This window comes from Callorhinus ursinus, unplaced genomic scaffold, assembly GCF_003265705.2.
Source record: "Callorhinus ursinus isolate GAN/ISIS: 27379988/994484 unplaced genomic scaffold, GSC_fseal_2.0 scaffold15, whole genome shotgun sequence".
Lineage (NCBI taxonomy): Eukaryota > Metazoa > Chordata > Mammalia > Carnivora > Otariidae > Callorhinus > Callorhinus ursinus.
In genome coordinates this window covers 27,762,668-27,783,149 of record NW_027397077.1, presented here as the reverse complement: position 1 = coordinate 27,783,149, position 20,482 = coordinate 27,762,668, and the positions used below count along the sequence as shown (strand labels likewise).

The 20,482-nt window shown below is 42.9% G+C and overlaps 1 protein-coding gene across 1 annotated transcript in view; it reads right to left on the bottom strand.

The window, feature by feature from the left end:
- GXYLT2 (glucoside xylosyltransferase 2) overlaps positions 1–20,482 on the bottom strand; it is a 97,367-nt gene that overhangs the window by 76,361 nt on the left and 524 nt on the right. The window contains exon 2 of the mRNA XM_073901746.1: positions 20,461–20,478. Within this exon, the coding sequence (XP_073757847.1) occupies positions 20,461–20,478 (18 nt within the window). The remainder of the gene's footprint in view (positions 1–20,460; positions 20,479–20,482) is intronic.

Below are 20,482 nucleotides of genomic sequence, written 5' to 3'. Positions count from 1 at the left end.
GACATGGAATGCTACCTTCCTTCCAAAACCTTCCAGTCCAATCAGTGCACTGCTCCATTACCCGCTGCTCTGTTGAATAATGGCAGTCTTGCTCCAGATTTCTTTCACCAGGAGGAGAGGTGAAGATGTGGGTGGAGCACGTCGGACAGCTTTCCAATTTGATTACTTAACAGTGTGCTTAGTGGAAGCTCAGCGAAGCTCAGACGCCGAGAGATACTCAGATTCCACCGATTTCACGGTCACAGAACGGCACTTAGAGATGTCCTAAGTATCTCCCAAAGCTGTCATCCACTTCTCTTCATCCCCCTGCTGCTACCCGATGAGGCCACCAGCTTCTTTCACCTCAACCATTGTGACAGCTCTCTAGATGGGCCATCTGCCTCCAGTCTTGTCCTTTACCTCCCACCCTCTGATTTCTTCTTGTTGGCACCAGAGTGATGTTCTTCTAAAATGCAAATAGGAATGTGTTATTCTTTTGGTTACAATAAATGTAAGGGCTCCTGGCTGCCCTCAAGACTGAGTCCAAACTGATGATCATGGCTGCTATTTACACTTCTTGTAACTGCCTCCAGCATCCCCAGCCTCGGGGGACAGTCATTCATAATCGTAGCCATAGTCACACATACTCCTACTCTCCATCCATTTTTGTTTCTGGTCAACAGACTGCTGGGTTGTCTCCAGGTCTTGGCACTCATCTGTCTCTCTCTCTGTCCCTCTCTCTCCCTCTGTGTGTCTCTCTCTCAGAAATGCTCTCCTCTGCTCTCTTTTTCCTGCTTACTTCAGACCATGTATTAATCAACAAATCTATATGGGGGACTGTGTTCCAGGCACTGTTCTAGGTACCTGAAGACAGCAGTGAACGAAACAGACCAAGATGCCCGCCCGTCTGTATTCTAAGGGTGGCAGGGGAAAGACAAAGAAGGAAGCAGCAGTAACTTAGTAACTTACATAGAAAGTTATGCAGTGATGGGGGCTACGAAGGAAATACACCCTTGAGCAGAGAGGGAGGCAGCAGTGGCTTTTGGGCTGGTAGATATTTTTATACAGTGCCAAGTTGGGAAAGTCCTCACTGAGATGGTGAAATCTGATGACAACTTGAAAGAGGTGAGGAAGTGAGTCATGTGCATTTCTGGGTGAGGAGCATTCCAGGCAGAGCAGACAGAGCAAAGGTACTAAATCAGGATTATGCCTGGTAAATTCAAGGACCCCTGCTGAACGGACTCAGATGTCTTCTCTTCCTCAGCTCTGTGGGCGAGTTTTCGGACCCACCATTAAAACCAGTTCCCAATTAACTTACGTAAAACAATGGGAAGGATGTGTCAGAGTTAACGCTAAAATCACCGTCAAGTGAAAAAAAAAGGCAAAAGACTGGCCAAAACATGCTACAAAAGAGATTTCATGCAAACTTGTTTGCCTAAAATTATGCTTAAAATTTAGGAACACTGGAATCATCCAAAGGTACTAACACAATCAATGCAATAGCACAGATATCTTAAATATGAACCACTGACCTGTCCCAAATAATTTTGCCCAGTTTAGCTTTACCTATTGGGCTTCTACATGAACAAAAAGCTTTAACCTTAGAAATCAGGAAAATACTAATTTTTTTAAGATTTTATTTATTTACTTATTTGACAGAGAGAGAGAGAGAGAGAGCACAAGAAGGGGGAGCAGCAGAGGGAGAGGGAGAAGGCTTCCCGCAGAGCAGGGAGCCCGATGCGAGGCTCAATGCAGGACTCAGTCCCAGGACTCTGGGATCATGACCTGAGCAGAAGGCAGTCACTTAACTGACTGAGCCCCCCAGGTGCCCTGGAAAATACCAATTTTAAAACACTAAAGGGATTCCATTTTATTTTCAGATTGGCAAAACTTAAGGAATAAAATAAAAGCTGACCCATCCCAAGCTCCAGAGTAGATAGGAAGACAGGGAACAGCTCAGAAATAGCCAGGGGTGGGGCGCCTTGGTGGCTCAGGCAGCTAAGCGTCCGACTCTTGATTTCCACTCAGGTCATGATCTCAGGGTTGTGAGATCTCTGTGCTGGGCGTGGAACCTGCTGAAGATTCTCTCTCTTCCCATCTCCCTCTGCCCCTCCCCACCTTAAACAAAAGAAAGAAAGAAATAGCCAGGGGTGGTGTAAGTTAACCCAAACATTTTGGACAGCCATTTGGTAACATCTAGCAGGAATGAAGAAGCACCCACACCCTCCAGCCCTCCAGTTCTATGCCTACATATATAACCTGAAGAAATCCTTGCACATTTGCACAAGACCCATTCAAGAATGCTCACAGCAGCCCTGTTTATAATAGTGAAGAACCAGAAATAACTTTGCTGTCCATACACAGGTGAATCATGAACATAGGCAGTATGTTTAAGAGGAATACTACATGGCAGTGAAAATGAACAAAAATGAACAAACCAGAATATCAAATATCAACATAATGTCAAAGAGGAAAAAGGCAACTTGCAGAAGGATAGCAATAGAATGCTACCAATTAATTTTTTAAGATTTTATTTATGTATTGAGATAGAGAGTGAGCATGACCTGGCAGACAGAGGCAGAGGGAGAGGCAGGCTCCCCACTGAGCAGGGAGCCCGATGTGGGGCTTGATCCCAGGACCCCGGGACCATGACCTGAGCCGAAGGCAGACGCTTAACCGACTGAGCCACCCAGGCGCCCCACAGAATGACACCATTTAGATGAAACTTAAAAACAAGCAAAATAGCACTGCATGTTGTTCACAGAGTTATGTAGTAAAAGTAAACGTGCATGAGAATGATAAACATCAAATGCAGGATAGTGGTTATTTCTGGGGATTTAAATTTTTATTTCTTTTTATTTATTTTTTTTTTTAAAGATTTTATTTATTTGAGAGAGAGAATGAGAGAGAGAGAAAGGTCAGAGGGAGAAGCAGGCTCCCTGCTGAGCAGGGAGCCCGATGTGGGACTCGATCCCAGGACTCCAGGATCATGACCTGAGCTGAAGGCAGTCGCTTAACCAACTGAGCCACCCAGGCGCCCTAAATTTTTATTTCTTAAGATGAGTGCCAGGTACACAGAAATTCATTATGTTATTATCTGTATTTTTTGTATGCCCAAACTATTTGACTTTTTTTTTTAAGATTTTATTTTGAGAGAGAGAGTACATGCGTGCATGGGCACGTGTGCTTTAGTGAGCAAGGGGAGGAGCAGAGGGGGAGGGAGAGGGAGAGAATCTCAAGTAGACTCTGTCCTGAGTGGAGCTGATGCGGGGCTCGATCTCATGACCCTGAGATCATGACTTGAGCCAAAACCAAGAGTCAGACACGGAGCTGGTTGAGCCACTCAGGCGCCCAAAAACTTTTTTTTTTTTTTTTAATTAAAAAGAGCCTGCACTCCTCTGCAGCATAGCAAGCTACTTCTCTGCAGGCTTCCGCGATTTGGGACTGCACAGTACAAAAAGCAGGGGCTGGGGACTGCAATCTTTCTTGGTGTCTGGTGACAGGTATTAAAAAAGAAAAATAAAGGCCTCTCCTGATGGCAGTTCAAGTATCAGTGGTTGGGATTTAATGAGACCTTTTCTGCTCCCCCTCTATTACCTCTCACATTACATTCAAAATCTCAGGCTTCAGGCAGTAAGCATTTGTGTTGTGATCAAAATGAATAATCAAGTTTAAGGGCACTGAAATGGTGTGCCTTTCACCCACTCCTACCGATGGCACACACAGCACCGCTCAAATGTCACTTGAGACCCTTCGAGGATCAAGGGAAAGTCCAGTCTATGAACCTAAAACTCCTTAACCCCTTGAATGACAGAGTTTGGGAAGGGAATGGGCAGTGGGGAATTGTAGCACTGCTCAGACTGATGGTTAACTATTCTTATTTATACTTTATAAAAGGGGACTGGAGTGGACACTTGCTGTCCAGGATTTTGAGAAACTTCCAGCTAAGGCTGGGACTGATGGTCGCCATCTCGGCCACCATACTGGTAGAGCCTGAATGGGAGTCAACACAGTAGAAAGCAGAGCCAAAAGATGGCAGGTCACATCTTTGCTGGCCCTACTTAAGCACATGTATCCAGGTGCACCTGACCATAACTGAGGACAGTTCCTTTTTATTTTTTTTTTTAGAGAGAAAGAGAGTGAGCACAAGTAGGAGGCGGGGTGCAGAGGGAGATGGAGAATGAAAATCTTAAGCAGGCACCACACCCAGTGTGGAGCACAGCGTGGGGCTTGATCTCACAACCCTGAGATCACGACCTGAGCCAAGATCAAGAGTCGGACACTTAACTGAATGAGCCATCCAGTAACCCCCAGTTCAATTTTTAAGCCAGCACATTTCCTTTTGCTGAAGCCACATGGAAACAAACTTACAGCTTAGCAATCAAAAAAGAGTCCTAAGGAAGGGCTTAAAAATGTTTCCAATCCCCTTTGACTAGCTCCACCTCTCTCATATTCTCACCTTGAGTCAGCCTTTGAAATGCTCCCTGAATCCATGTCTTCCTTGTTGTTTACTGCTAGGGCCCTGATCCAAAGCCCCATCACTCTTGCAGTTTCGTAGCTGGATTAGATACCAGATACCATCTAGTGCAGGGGATTCCCTACCCAGTTTACACATCATAGTCACTGGAGGTGCTTGTTAATATGCAAACCTCCACGCCACAAGAGATTCTTAATCAGTGGGTCTTGGGGGAGGTCCTGGAGTTTACTTATTAATACAGCTGTACCACAATCACCCACAGTTCTTGGCTACAGCACCTCTCCTTTCTCTCCCAAACTCTTCCCCTACACCCTCAGGAAAGCGCACTCCATGCTCAGCCTTTTCTCAGGGTAGTCTCTTCACGTCTTGCCGTAATGAAAACATGGCTACCTTGTGAGGTTGCCGTCTCCCCAGCAGACCCCCATGTGGAAGCTGCTCTTCCTCCCCTCCCCCAGGAGCCTCGGGACAGTAGCTGGGCTGGTGTCCTCCTCGTTCTTCACTGCCACACCTAGACATGGGATGTGTCTTCATAGTGACATCTGTGGATGAAAACTATTCTATCTTCTTTGTTGGTACCACCTCTCAGCTTCCCAAGAGTGCTCTTAACTCAATGAAGAGCTCAGCTCCTTGCTCACAGAATTCCTCCCAGCCCTCTCCAGGACTTCAACCACTGTTTAGAAGATGCTCCCTGCCTCCTGACTCTTCAGTTTGGGGACTTCTGCACCCACCACCTTTCCTTCTTTCTACCTGAGACACCCAGTGCTGCGCTCACGTCCTGGACTTTTACTGTGTCCTCTGCCTGGAATATTCTTCCCTTTGCATGGACACCTTCTCTTTTGAACAGGAGAATGAGCTTCCCTGACCACCTCATCGAAGGAGCACCCTCCCTTTTATGCTTTGTCATGGTCTCTGCTTATTTCCTTCCAAACACTTACCTCAGCTGGTGATTATAAATTCTTTCAATGTAATTTATATCAAGGACACATTATATACCATCAATCTAAGGCAACGTAAACAAGCAAAATCTCTATCTTTAGAAAAAGATCAGAATAAAATATATAATGTACTCTCCTAATTAAAAAAATAAAACAGGGGCGCCTGGGTGGCTCAGTCATTTAAGCGTCTGACTTGATTTCTGCTCAGGTCGTGATCTCAGGGTCATGTGACTGAGCTCCGTCTTGGGCTCCGAGCTGGGTGTGGAGCCTGCTTGAGATTCTCTCTCTCCCTCTCCCTCTGCCCCTGCATGCACATGCTCTCTCTCTCTTTCTAAAAAATATATACATATATATGTATAAAACATATATATTGAAATATTAATGTTGGTAACTGGAAAAAAAATCTTGCCCTATAAAACTTTCTTTGCATGTTATGTCCTGGTCTATATTCCATTGAATACATAGTTTTACAGCTGTACTAATAGTGTACCTTACAACCTCATATTCCACATTTTTCATCTGATTCTTTTACTTTTCTTGTTACTTTTTAAGTCTTCATAGCCGCATCATTGTAACTGGCTAACTACTAGTCCATCCAACGAAAACACCAGAGCTTATTAGCATTGCCCTTTTGTTGGTTGTTTCCAACTATTCTGTCATATTAAAAAAAAAAAAAAGTCTGGTACTAAACTGTGAGCCAACAGATTTTTTTTCTTCTTTTCTTTTGGCCTTCGACTACATTCCCAGAAATGACATTCCTGGGTGAATAGCTATTATCTTACCAAGAATGTAGTAACCTTGATAATTTCTCAAATTTACCCAAGAGTTATTAGAAAACACATACCGTGAGAAAAAACAAAACCCCCAAAACAACAAACATGACCCCTGCCACCTCCAAGTTACTTGCATGACGTAACCATGGAGCTGACTGCTGAAACATGATGAGACAGGCTTGCATACGGGATCCGTGCCTCCAAATTCTGTGTGTTCCAGAGGGTGATGTCTCAGCTGCAATTATCATTAAGACACCGCATCAAATCACTTTGAGCCTCTGAGTGAGAAAGCCATTCCATTCCCAGTTCTTTCTCAACAATGTCAGTAAGAAAGTCTCAACTTGGTGCTAACATGTCTTGGACACCTTTCTAATGTTACCTGATCCTCCCTTTCAACTAAAAAGACAGCAGATCTCAGATACAGAACCTTCAACAGCCAACTCAGAAATGACCAACATTGTTTCATCTTCTTAGTGTCTGATTCGAGGATTATCTTCTATTTATGTTACCACCGACAATTTGTGGCAGTGATTGAAAGTTTCCCCTAAAATAAATATACTTAGAATGTGGAGAAATTAGAACCCTCACACGTTGCTAGTGGGACTGTAAAAGAGTGCAGCCACTTTGGAAAACAGTTCCACAGTTCTGGTTAAACAGAGAACTACCACGGGACCCAGCAATTCCACTCCTACGTATCTACGCAAGAGAAATGAAAACCTATGTCCGCACATTAACTTATACGCAAACGTTCATAGCAGCATTATTCACAATAGCCAGAGTCTAACCCAAATGTCCCCCAACTGATGAATGGATAAATAAAAGGTGGCATACTCATAAAATGAAAAATCATTCATCCATTAAAGGAATGAAGCGTGATGCATGTTACAACATCTATGAACCCACAGTGAATTGTGAACCTTGTGAAAATACAGAAGATCACATATTTCTGATTCCATAGATAGGAAAAGTCCACAAGGGGCGCCTGGGTGGCTCAGTGGTTGGGCGACTGCCTTCAGCTCAGGTTATGATCCCGGAGTCCAGGGATCAAGTCCCACAACGGGCTCCCTGCTCGGCGGGGAGTCTGCCTCTCCCTCTGACCCTCTCCCCTCTCATGTTCTCTCTCACTCTCAAATAAATAAATAAAATCTTAAAAAAAAAAAAAAAAAAGGAAAAGTCCACAATAGGAAAACCCAGAGAGACATAAAGCAGATTAGTGGTTACCAGGGACTGGGGAAGGGGGCAAATGTGGAGTGACGGCTTAATGGGCACAGGGTTTCTTTCTTTCAGGTGGTGAAAATATTCTGAAATTTGGTGTGGTGATGGTTGTACAACTCTGCGAATAAACTAAAAACCACTGTATTGTACACCTTGAAAAGGTATTTGGATTGTATTGCAATAAGCTATGATTAAATAAATAAATACACTTATGTTTAACAAAGATTTTTTTTTTTAATGTTTCAAGTTAGCACTGGCAGTGGCCATATCGTAAGAATGATGGCTCTGATGTGGGATTGACTGCCATTTGGAAAACGTTGTCTCAAGTGTCCTGGCTCAAGCCCTGCCTGTGCAAATTCAAGATGATATTCATTGGAGGCTCAGAGGGAGAAGCAGCTTTACCAGCCCCACACCGTCCAAGACGATGATGCATCTCCTCATCGCTTAAAAGTCTCAAGAGTGCGACTTAATTAAACTTCAATTTCTGGAGTGAATAAATAATGAAATACGGCTCTTACGTGTAGTGCTATTTACTTTGTGGCCTATTACTGCAAAACACACTAAATTATTAAAGTGAGTAACTGGTTCTCCTCAGACCCTCTTTTCTGCAGGCTCCTGCTACCTCTTACCGGGGCGTCTCGGTAACTGACAAGGTAATTAACTCAGGTAAACCTGATGCTGTGATACGGGCAGGCAATGGAGGCTTAACAGAAAATTCCTGTTCTTTAAAACAGAGTCTAAAACAGTGTTGTTGGTAACTCGTTTTAACAGGGAAGGAAATATAGAAATATTTGGGGGAAAAATGGTAGAAGATGAATCTTGAGAAATTGAATCCTTTCATCTGGTGGAAGAATGGATTCCCTCCCACGTGGAATCCTACCAGATGAAACCACAGCTATTGGAGCCTGCAGAAGGCCTGCTGATGAGGCCAGAGTAGCTGTTTAGAAACAGAAACACCTTGCCTCAGCCTCTAGAAGGCGAGTCTGGTAATGGGTAATTAGATCCATGCTACGCACTGGCAGTGAGAGGCGCGAATAAAGTTCCCTGCAAACCACAGGTCTGGGCACACATTCGCCCCCTGACGAAAAATTTCCCTGCAGGAGTTGTGAGTAGAGCCTTCACTTTAGAAACCCAGACATGACGCTAAGGACTGTGCTAACAGTTAAATCACTTTTAATGACCCATGGTTTGGAGTTAAATCAAGTACCATTAATCTTCCAAGATAGGCAAAGAAGCTGACGTTTGCCTTGAAGCCATGGTATTATATGAATAGTGTCAACACAGTGCCAAAAATCTGCTGGGGGGGGGGGACAGTGCATAACACAATTATTTGATAAGTGCATTCAATTATGAATAGCATATTTTTAGTTTGGATCATGATGTTTAAAAAACGTGGCTGTGTTCCTAAACAAAGTCTAGGTCTAATACGTAGTAGGTGTTCCAAGCCTGAAGTGGTCAATCTTGTCTATGTGTCTATCTGTACGCGTGTCTGCTTTGAGACATTATTGGACATACACACCTGCTTTATGATTAGTAAGTGGTAGTGCAAGGATTCAAACTCAGGGAGCTGGACTTAAGAGCCCACGCTTTTAATCATTATGCTCTGTTTGGGGCCACACACAAGTGATTCAGAAAAGGAGCCAGCTCCAGGCAGATAAACCCTGTATCTGTACTCAGGGCTCGAAGCTCAGTGATCTGAACCCTGGACTGGATTTTAGCACCCCTCCACCCCCCCCGCCCCCCGCCCCCCCACACTCGCAGCCTCCCTGGGCATGACTCTCAGTGCACACCTTTACCAACTGCACCTTCATAATCCATGCATTCACTGTTAGCTGACACCATGCACAAGTGTTATATATACTCCTCTCCCTCTAACTCTGTGATGCTGCCTGGACTAATTCTCTTTTCATTTGTTCCCCTAATGATTGTTCCTGACACACAGGAGATTCTATTTCTCCATCTCTCTCTTCTTTTCAAATTAAGATGTTATTGAGATTGTAAAATATGAACCAGCAGTGCTAGTTTGAAGTAAGTGGCTGGTGACATACGAGGGAAAAGAATGAGGGTTGCATATTCTGCAAGTGGACACTTCTAGCTCATTGCCCCAAAAAAGAGCATGAAAGAGCAACTGAAGGAGAGGAAAAATGGTCTCTCCAACTAATTTCCATCCTCCAAGGCCTCAGGCAATAAAAGATTTTTAATTTTTATGATAATTTATATACTTTATTTTTATAAATTATACAAGTAATGCATACATTCCTCATAGAAAAAAATTTAAAATACAGACAAGCCAAAGGTGGGTACCATAATTCCAATTCCATAACCACTGTTAACATTTTAGTATAATGGGTATAATCTTCCAGAGTTACACCCAATGTATGTGGATGTGTATCTGTAAATATGTAAATATATAAAAAACTTGTTTTAAAGGAGTAATTTTTATAACCCATTTCCCCTTACAAATATGAAAAATCTTCACAGATGAAAAAGATTTAATTAAAGGATCCTCTTCAAAGGGATTATAGAAAGCAATCAGATAGTTCAAATTTCAAGATTTGTTCCCCAGTACGGGATGGTGGTAAGCAATTTGGCTCTCAAAGCACATGGACCTGGCTTCAAATTCTAGGTCTGCCTCTCGGCTGCCCCATCTTGGGCAAATGCTTTAACCACTTCTGACCCTCAGTTTTCCCATCTGTAAAATGGGTGCACTGATTATAGTGGCTATCTGCTTTTGGTTTTGGTGTTTCTTACCAGCATCCATTTCCAAGAGTTTCTGGTAAGAACACCTCAATTTTCTTTTGGGGAAACCATTCCTCTTCTGTTCTCAGTCCATGAGGTTTGGAAGGCCTGAATCATCCTTTCCCCACACGTGGCCATTAGCGATCGGATATGGATGTGATCCACGTCAGGCCAACAGAGGTAGCCCTGGCACTCTTGTTGGATGAAGATTTTCCTTTAGCAGTGACTGAAGATGGAGAAGGCAAGCCCAGATCTGTTGGAACTCTCACGTGGAGAACACCCACGTGAGGGTGTGGCCCACACAGAAGGCAGCAGAGATGGAAGGTGGAGGCAAGACAGCTAGAAATCTGGGATACACCTGTGATGGAATCCTTATCTCTTTTGCACTTTCCAGGTTTATGAGCCAGTAAATTGCCTTTTATGACTAAGTGGTATAAGCTGATGAGCTAAGACTCTTTCTCTTGCAACTGAAAGTGTTCTGACCTATCCAATAATAGTACCTTTCTCTTAGGTTGTTAGGGAAGAAATGAAATAATATGGGGAAGCACTTCATACAGTATTGTGGCTTAATTTTTTAAAAAGATTTTATTTATTTGAGAGAGAGAGTACAAGTCAGGGATGGGAGGAGAGGAGGGAGAGGGAGAAATAGACTCCCCCACTGAGCAGGGAGCCTGACACAGGGCTTGATCCCAGGAGTCTGCGATCATGACCTGAGCTGAAGGCAGACACTTAACCAACCGAGCCACCCAGATGCCCTGTATCATGACATATTTTGTTATCATTAAGTATCAGTTGTTACCACCACCATCATTATTATTATATGCTAACCTGAAATGTACCAGAAGCCTTCATTTTTCTCTAAATATTTTAATTCCTTGACAAAAACAGGCAGGCAGAGCAGCAAAAAGCATGGTACTTTAGTCAGTATTCTATCTTACTGCAAGCCAGATTTGAAGTTTTTCTACATTTAAACTAAATGTTTCTTCTAAAATGCCAATTCCCAATATGTTTCCAACTTCTCTTGTGTTTCTTCTGAAAGCAGTTTCTAACAATGCATTCTCCCTGAGGGGTAAAATCTGATACCCGAACACCAAAGCTCCTTACTTTAAGGCTGGCAGTCAGACAACTGAGGTCTTGTAATTCTCACAAAACTAGGAGGAGGAAAATGCAGAGCATCTTCAAGCTCAACCAAAGATGCAGACCCCCAAATAGCAGTGTCTGTGGACAAAATTCTGCATTTGGGTTCCCTGAGAACACTTCCTAATTCCCGCGAACTCTTCGCCCACCCTCTCCTTTTCTGAGCTGGGAAACCATAGCTATCCGCCCTCAAGTAGACATCAGAGCTAGAGAAAGCCACAATTCCAGGCTTGACACTCTCCAGAACCATAGTCCAAGTCCCTGACAGGCAGTCAACGGTCCTCCCTCAACTACTCCTTTAGCTTTTACTGAGGATCAGAACACTGAGGTTGGTATATTAGTTATCATATATGGAAACTGAGTTTTGACTTCCTCAAGTTATAATCCAAGAAAAGCCTGCCCTAATCTGCATCTGAGTCCCAGCTCACATCTGCTGAGAGTTTCTGGCATGCTACATTCTGTGCCAGGATTTTACCTGTGTTATTTCATTTTATCATTGAGCTTATGAGAAAGCCATGATTTACTGAGGAGGACTAATTCAGCTCGTTAGCTGGGCCTGTCACGATTCAGTTCCTAACTAATAAACAACAGTGGACAAGAACAGGACTCGGAACAGTGAATCATTTGCTGAGTGACCACCATGAGCTAGCCCTGTGCTAGGTGCTTTACGTACATTATTATTATTTTATCTCTTTGGACCTTAGTTTCCTCCCTCATGAAAAGGGGTCGCGTTTTGGATGACGTTTTCTCCACTGTCTCTTCCTTACATAAAGCTTGGATTCTAAATTGTACCAATGATGAATTTCTACTAGACTCTTTCAGTCCATCGTGTTGCTAAAAGAGGTTAAGGGGAGGGAGCATGGGCAAACATGAAAACATCACCTTCAAATATACCAAAGTCACTCCTTGCTGACACAAAATCACCGAGTCCCAATAAAGGTATCAAGTCAAGAAATCCTCTTTCCGAGGGCAATTTTCAGAATTTCAGAATCTGAAATAAATCAAGTGCTGGGGAAGATTTGGAAAAGAACACAAAATGAATTCCATCTTCCACAAAAGTCTCTTATTTTCTTATTTTTAAAAAAATATTTTAAATGGTGGTAAATATATATATAACCTACAATATTTTGTCTTTTATTTTCTCACAGTGAGATAACATGAGGAGAAGTATTTCCAAAGAAAACAAATCTGTTTTCAAATTTTCTTCCAAAGAATCTCACCTGTGAGTTAGTAGGGGGATTAGTGTCAATATAGCTACTATTTTCTCAACTTAGTGAAGGTGTGAAAAGCAGGTGCCACATACCCAAATTAGTCAGAACTCCTTGGTGGTAAGTGAAAGAAACTCGGTTCATGGATTCTAGGAAAGGGATGAAACAGCACAGCCAGCAAAGGGCAGAAGCTGGCCTTAGGAGCGTCAGGACTTGCCTCCCCCCACCTCACCCCCACCCCCGCCACCGCCTGCCAGTGGCTTTATGTTGCTTCTCACATTGGGTTCATATACTCTCAATGCAGTCCAGCTCCTCCACATGGGGCAGCCAACTGGCCGTCAATCCTGAATTTCATACCTTAATCTTAGCCACTAGAAACAGTTTGCCCTTAAACTGTCCCCAATCCAATTTTTAAATCCCTAAGAAAGGGTCTAATTTGGCCCAAGAACCTATCTTGAATCCCCTGCCACCTGGGGATCCCCTGCCACCTGGGACAAGGTTAAGGGCACATAATGGCTGTTCCAGGGTGCGGTATCTTTGGGTGAGATAATTTTGGAGAAAAATACCAGACACCTCAACTCCAATGCATGTAACCGGAGGGCCCAAGACAGGGCAGGTGTCAGGATTTGTTGATTCTTGGGCTCAGTATGTCCTCAAGGATCCAAATTCTCCTACTTTCTCTATTCTTCTGCTGACAGTGATGGCTTCATCCTAAAGCTGGTCCTCTAAAAATCACAGTAGTAATTGCGACTATTTATTTCCATGACCATATCTAGGATACAGAATCTTTTGCCCAATAATATAAAATATGTCCTTCCCTTCTGGCTGATTTGGCAATGTGGGTCAGGTAGCACCTGTTGCCAGAGAAATGACGGTATTGAATATTTTAGTTCTGCATGTACACAGCCTACACCATGAAGGGTGGAGCGGGGGGACGAACATGCCTGGCTTACACCATCTCCTGGAGGTGCGGTCCACCCACAGACTGCAGCAGGCTGGGAGCAACAGAGATCAGGAGCCACTCACGACACCCACCACCTCACCTTTCCCCAGGTGGTGTGACGGCCATGGTCTCATCTCTAACTGCGGGCTGGGCCTTTCTTGGTTTAACGTCAGTCAATCTTTCTTTCTTTCTTTCTTTTTTTTTGATGTCTGATCTTATTTATTTGTCACTTTTAGAAAATACCCCTCCTCTTCTTCCCAGTTCCTCCCCCATACCACAGGCATTTAAACCAATGAAAGCCAGTGAGATGGGAGAAAACTGGGATTTGGGAAAACAAAAACATGCTCTCTCCCCAACAAGTAAGGCAAGGAATCTAAAATGGTCCAGATAGTAATGTTTAGTTTAACAGAGAGAGAGATGATTACATATGGAAATATTATATGTGTAAATATGCCAGTTAGTATAAACACATACATGTTTTGCTCTGTCAGCTGCGAGGATCTAAAAGAAATGAGATCCCAGTAGCAACAAGCACGCCTCGTACCCAAATCTTGGTTTCTAATACCATTCGCCAGTAAGAGGAATCAGGGCTCCTTGAAGAAATGGCTGATTCAAAAAACGAAGCAGAAAATATAGAAGATGAGCCTGGAGCATCCTGTAGGGCCAGAGAGTAAGGAAGTGCTCAAAAAACTAGACATGAAAACAAAAAACAAAAACACATTGATCAGAGTATGTCAAAGAAAAATAAAAGCCAACTGTAAGAGCTCCTAACGGCCAATAAAGAAACAATTCCAGCAATTTGATAGTCATACAGGATTGTAACTCAAAGTATAAAATAAATGTAGATCCGTAGGTCCATACTGATATAATGACTGAATACATCAACAAACGAAGAAGAATCAAATCTCCCATGCAGGAGAATTTCAAATAATTTACATAGATACTCCACTGTCTCCACTGGAAGGAGAGCATCCCTGCCCACTCCTTAGGTGTGGGCTGGGCAGTGACTTCCTTCTAAAGTTTATAGTATGGAGGCACCTGGGTGCTGCAGTTGGTTAAGCGACCGACTCTTGGTTTCCGCTCAGGTCATGATCTCAGGGTTGTGAGATCGAGCCCCGCATCAGGTTCTGCGCTCAGCATGGAGTCTGCTTGAGACTCTCTCTCTCTAAAATAAATAAATCTAAAAAAAAATAATAAAGTATATAGCATGGAAGGGAGCGGAACAAGTTGTCAGTAGAAAAACCTGAACAAACTCTACCTCTTCCAGGTGACCAAAGCAGTCATAAATCATGTCAATAGCATATATATTTGATATGATATGATGAAAATGGCACTTTGCCACACCGGGCTTTCTTCCAAATAACCCACAACTTAGTACTATCAAGAGAAAAGCATCAGACACATTCCAATGGTAGGGCATCCTACAAAATATCTGACCAGCCACAGTCATCAAAAACAAGGAAAATTCGAGAAACTGCCACAGCCAAGAAGAGCCTAAGGAGATGTGACATCTAAATATCCAGGTGCGGGGCACTTGGGTGGTTCAGTCAGTTAAGCGTCTGCCTTTGGCTCAAGTCATGATCCCAGGGTCCCAGGATCAAGCCCTGAGTTAGGCTCCCTGCTCAGCAGAGAGCCTGCTTCTCCCTCTGCCCCTCATCCCCCTCGTGCTCTCTCCCTGTCTCTCTCAAATAAATAAAATCTTAAAAAAAAAAAAAAAAGGAAATATCATGTGCTACCGTGGCTAGGATCCTGGAATAGAAAAGGGACATTCTGGAAAAACTAAGGAAATGTAAATAAACTATAAATTAATAATTATACTATTAGTTCATTAATTATAACAAATGTCTCAAACTAATGTAAGATTTTAATAACGGAGGAAACTGGGTGCTGGGTATAGGGAAACTCTGTACTACTTTCTCAGTTTTTCTAAAAATCCCAAACTATTCTAAAAAGTAATATTTATTAAAAAGAAAAAAATATCCTCTCTTTTAAGAATGTTACAATTAAAGAGCCTCACTATTCTTCTTATTGTTTTTCACTATGAGATTATTTTGAACATTGTTAAATATGTAATTTAATCATATAAGTAAAATTTTTGCATATTGCTGGCACGAGGTGGGAGCTGTATTCATTCATTAGATTTGACAAATATGTATTGGGTACCTACTATGAGACCATCTCTGTTCTAGGTGCCAGTGGTACAGTGATGATTAAGACATGAAGTACACATTGGAGGAGAGGAGCAAATAAAATGCAATGTTCATATAATAAACCGGTGCTACTAAAAAAATAAAAAGCACTAACCACGGTAAGGGAGTAGAGAATGATGAGGAAGGTCCTTTTTTCTAGAGCAGCTGGGAGGACCCTTTTGAGAAGAAAACCTGAAAGCATAGTCCTGAAAGAAGTAAGGGTACTAGCCACGCAAGGATGTGAGCAAAGAACATTCTAGCACAAAGAACAAGTAAAAAGTGCTGAGGTAGGAATGAGTTCAACATACTTGAAGGCTAGTGCAGCTGAAGCACAGTGGCAGGAGACAAGGTCAGAGAGCTAAACGGAGTCGCGATCAAAGCTTGAAGGCCAGACTAAGAAACTGAATTTTCTTCTCGTGATGGGAAGTCCCTCACTGGAGGCTTTCACCAACAAAGACCCAGTGTGGTCTACAGAGTTCACATCATTCCAGCAGCTGTATGGGAAATGGATTGTAGAGGGCGCTAGGGTGGAGGCATGCAAACCAGATCTTGTGCTGTGGGGGTTCATGTGCAAAAGGTGGTGTTTAGGAGACAGTGGTAAGCTTGGAAGTGGGGAGATATATATACTTTTATTTTTAAAGATTTACTTATTTATTTTAGAGAGAGCACGAGCAGGAGGAAGAGAGTGAGAAAGAATCTCAAGCAGATTCCTTGCTGAGCAGGGAGCCCGACGTGGGGCTTGATCTAAAGAGACGCCCAGGGATATATTTTGACATAGAGCCAATATGACTTGCTGATCGATAAAAGACAGAACCATGGACCCATCAACAAAAATGAATGTGAATAGAATCAAGACTCAGAGTACATAATATCAGAGATGGTACCTAAGTTCTGGAGACCTTTAATGTGCTCTAGGTCTACCAGTTAATTATAGGATCACTGCAGAGTTGGCATTTTGCTATATAATACCATCCCTCTTAAGTGAGACCTTTATTCAGGCTTGAACCCTCTGAGAAGACTTATCTCAGATACCAAAGGGAACTGCAGGAAATGGTGTCTCTTGATGAGTGAGTAAACACGCTTCCTCTCATTGGAACAGCTGGGTAGACTGCCAAGTGTAAACGTGTTTCTCTATTGTCTCCCCACCCCCACCTCTCCCAAATTCTGGGAGGGCAACAACTCCTTTCACCACTGTACAATGAGTGCCTGGTCCAGAATATATGTGCAATAAACATTTGCTGAATGACTGTGGAATAAAATGGCAGAGGACCTCCACAGAGCTCAGAGGTAGCCTAAGTCTCCCTTAGAAACCATATTTTAAGAAAAAACAGCAATACCCAGGCCAATGCAAAAAGAAAAAGAATAAAATTCAGGAGAGGGTTGGGATTGAGTAATCAGTAAAAGTTCTAGGCTACAGCCAATAAATGAGAAACCGATTTTGCAAGAGACAGCACAAAGGGCTAAGCAATAGTCATTGTTGGGATTTTACAGCTAAACTGGATGATCTCATCACAGGATCATCAAATGTCAAAGCTGGAAGAGATCTTGGAAAATTTTTGGATTGATTTGTTCAGTTTATAGATGAAGAAATTAAGGTGAAATGACTTGGGATTAGAACCCAATTTTCTGGCCTCCAGATGCCAAATTCTTTTCTACATTGCACTGATTAGCAGTTATATTCAACTGCCTTTCCACACATAGGCTCAAAGAAGAGTTTTCAGAAGCAAGTTGGAGAGACAGGCGCTTAAAGTTTACTCTCCAGTAAAATTCTTTTTAGAATTCATTTCCATGAAAACCAAATCATTCCCTCTTGATCAACTTTTCCTCTTATCATTCAGTGAAAATAAGGCAGCCTATCACGATTCCCTTTTTGACATGGCTGCCAGGAAGCTTAGAGCTAAATTTAATACTTAATCCTCATAACAATAGTGGCTCAGTTTTTGACAAACAGTGCTTATTTCCTCCTCCCCTTTATGACTTTTCCTTTTTTAGGATGATTTCAATGGCCTTATTATATATGTTTTTTACTGAAAGTCATCTCAAATTCTCTCTGGAAGTCAGCCAGGTGTAAATCACCAATAAACCAAAAATAAAAGAAAGATTTCATTTCTCTTGTGCACTTGGAACGGACACTTAGATTGTGGTGTCCGTTTCCAGATCCCACCCCTGACCTAAAAGCTCAGACCTTACCTCTGGGTTTTATATTTATAGAGAGGAGAGGCCACCACAGGACAGATTGCATACAAATGACTAGTTATAAAATTGTAGGGTCTGTCTGCTAACTAGGCAAGTCCCTGGAAACTTCTCTGAAATGAAAACAAGATGTGGAAGGAGAGGGCTATGTTTCCTGCACTGACGTGGCAAGACTTCACTTACAGCAGTACCCGGGGGGAGGCAAGGCAGTCCGGGCCACGGATGGTCAGCAGGTGGTGGACTGTATCCCATCCAACTCCACGCTTGCTGCAGACTCCTCCCCGGGCCCGAAAAATGAGATCACGTACCCTTCATCTCTTCTGGATTCTAGCCACGTAACGAGATTAAAGCACCCGATTTCTGAAAACACGAGGCTTTCTTTTCCCTCCCTAAAATAAAATTCCTCCTAAACCACAAAAATTTAACCCAAGCAGGATTAGAAGAGCAATAAAGGAGTCCACGCAGAGATCTTCCCTCCTGCTCCCTCATTGTCTCAGAATCTTCTGCCGCCATTTCTGTCCAGGTAGTAAAAAAAAAAAAAAATTATTAAGTACCAGAAAATGTCAACTTCTCCAGAGGACACTAGACTTTCATCTTTATGCATGTGAGCTTGAGACTTCCTGTGGCTTTTTTGTTGTTCACCCTTTTCTGAGTTTTTACAATTTTGCTTTATATTCCTATGGTGTTGGCCATGACTTCCATAATATAAGAGATATGTTCAAAAGAAAAATGGCTTCAGGAGGTACTGTTGCTCATGGAAATAGTCCTTCACTAAAACATCCATTTGGATTCTGCTCATGATCTCTTCCTAGTCAGAGCCAATTTGTTCAGATAGAGACAAGAAGATGCTGCCCCATGTTCCCAACACCTTGAAGAATGAGACCGTTGTAAAAATTTGTTTCTTTAGAAAAATCTCAGAAAAACCATGAAATGCAGGCAAGACTAGTTAGTGTTATGACATCAGCATAGCAGGTAAGAGTCGACCGGGCCCAGACCCCCTGAATGTTTACCCTTATCTACCACAAGTGATCTATGAACCCTGGACAAATGGCTAAACCTTGTGCATTATTTTCCTTAACTGGGAAATGGGAATAATAATTAGTGCATACTTCACAGAGCAGGCGCTCAAACGCTGGTTGTGTGTTAGAAACAATGGGAGGGCTTGCTAGAACACAGATCACTGACCTCACCCCCACAGATTCTGATTTCGTGGGGCGGGGCCTGAGAATCTGCATTTCAAACGAAGCCTCAGGTGACACTGTTGCTGCTCATTTGGGAACCACTATCATAGGGCTATGGTCCAGATGACATGGTGAATATATGTACAGGAAGTGTTAACAAGGACTACTTTTGTGGACTGCTGTTAGCCGGATGCCTGGCGATAGGTTAGCTACATTAAATGGTGTCAGTTGTCACTGTCTTACGAGCTGTCCCTTCCACTTACAAATCCTAGTAAACTTGCAGTTGCACCTTAGGATAACACATTATAAGAAACCCCAGCTCCTAACAGAAATATCCTGATTTTAAAGTATGTATACATTCACAAGAGCTTGTGAATTGTTCTAAGTACTTAAAAGTGACTCTATAGATCATTGGGTTTTTTTTTTCCCCTCTCAAACTTGTGAGTACCCATCTGTACATTTATTATGAGGCAGAAGAGAACCTAAAGCTGACACAGCTACTTCTTGGTTTCGTGTCTTTTCTCTTAGTTACAGTAAAAGCGCCAAAACAGATTTAGTCATTAGGGCCAAAAAGAATTCTTCAACTCTTTTCAAGGAATGAAGGAGCCCAGCACACGCAGACGCAGCAAGAGCAGTTACAAACATCACCAGCTCCCGAGGGCAGAGGAAACCGACCCGCGGCAAGGCCAGGGGACTGTTAAAAAGCTCTCCGCGACAAAGGAAATGAACGCAAATCCCTAACCTGAGGGCGGTCCAGCAACCCTAACGACAAAGATAAAACGCTCTGATGAAAAGCTGCGGCGGCTTAAGCTCCGAGCAGAGAAAGAGTATCAAACACCATGTCAAAGGTTAAGATGTTTTCCTTGTAAGACGCTTTGACCGTACTTGAGTCTGAAACAGAATGAGGGACAGGGAAATCGTCACTCTGTCTTTTCCGTGCCACGCATCTCTCCTTCCAGGAAGAAAACTTTTTTTTTTTTTTTTTTTTTTTTAATAAACCTAGGTCGAGTGCCCCTTCTGTTCTAAGCACAGGGCGATTTAACGTTCAAGGAGAGACAGCTAGTCTTTGGTAAACATCTAACTTTTCCAACTCAATCACATCTAAGTTTTTGGTAAAAATTCTCCTGTGAAACATGAGAATTTGATAAAACATTCTTGCATCGTGATGGCTTTTGAAAAAGTAAACAAAGGGCGCATGTTTGCAAGAACGCAAACAAACGTCTTACCCTGACTGAAAAAAAATGTAATATATAAACCACCCTCCCTGGCACTTCTCTTTTCAAAAATGTACATGATTATCAGTACTGCGCTGTCAACGGGACTCCACGAAGGTGGTTCTTCAGCTCTAGCGGGGCAAAAAAATACAACTGGGCAGCCAGCGGGTGAACTTGGAGTCTGTCCCTCCAGCCCAAAGCCTCCCCTGGACTTGGCCCGGGCGGAGGGAGCGAGACACGGGTCCCCAGAAGGGATTCTGGGGCTGCCACGACTCACCTCGCCAACTTCTCCAGGCTCG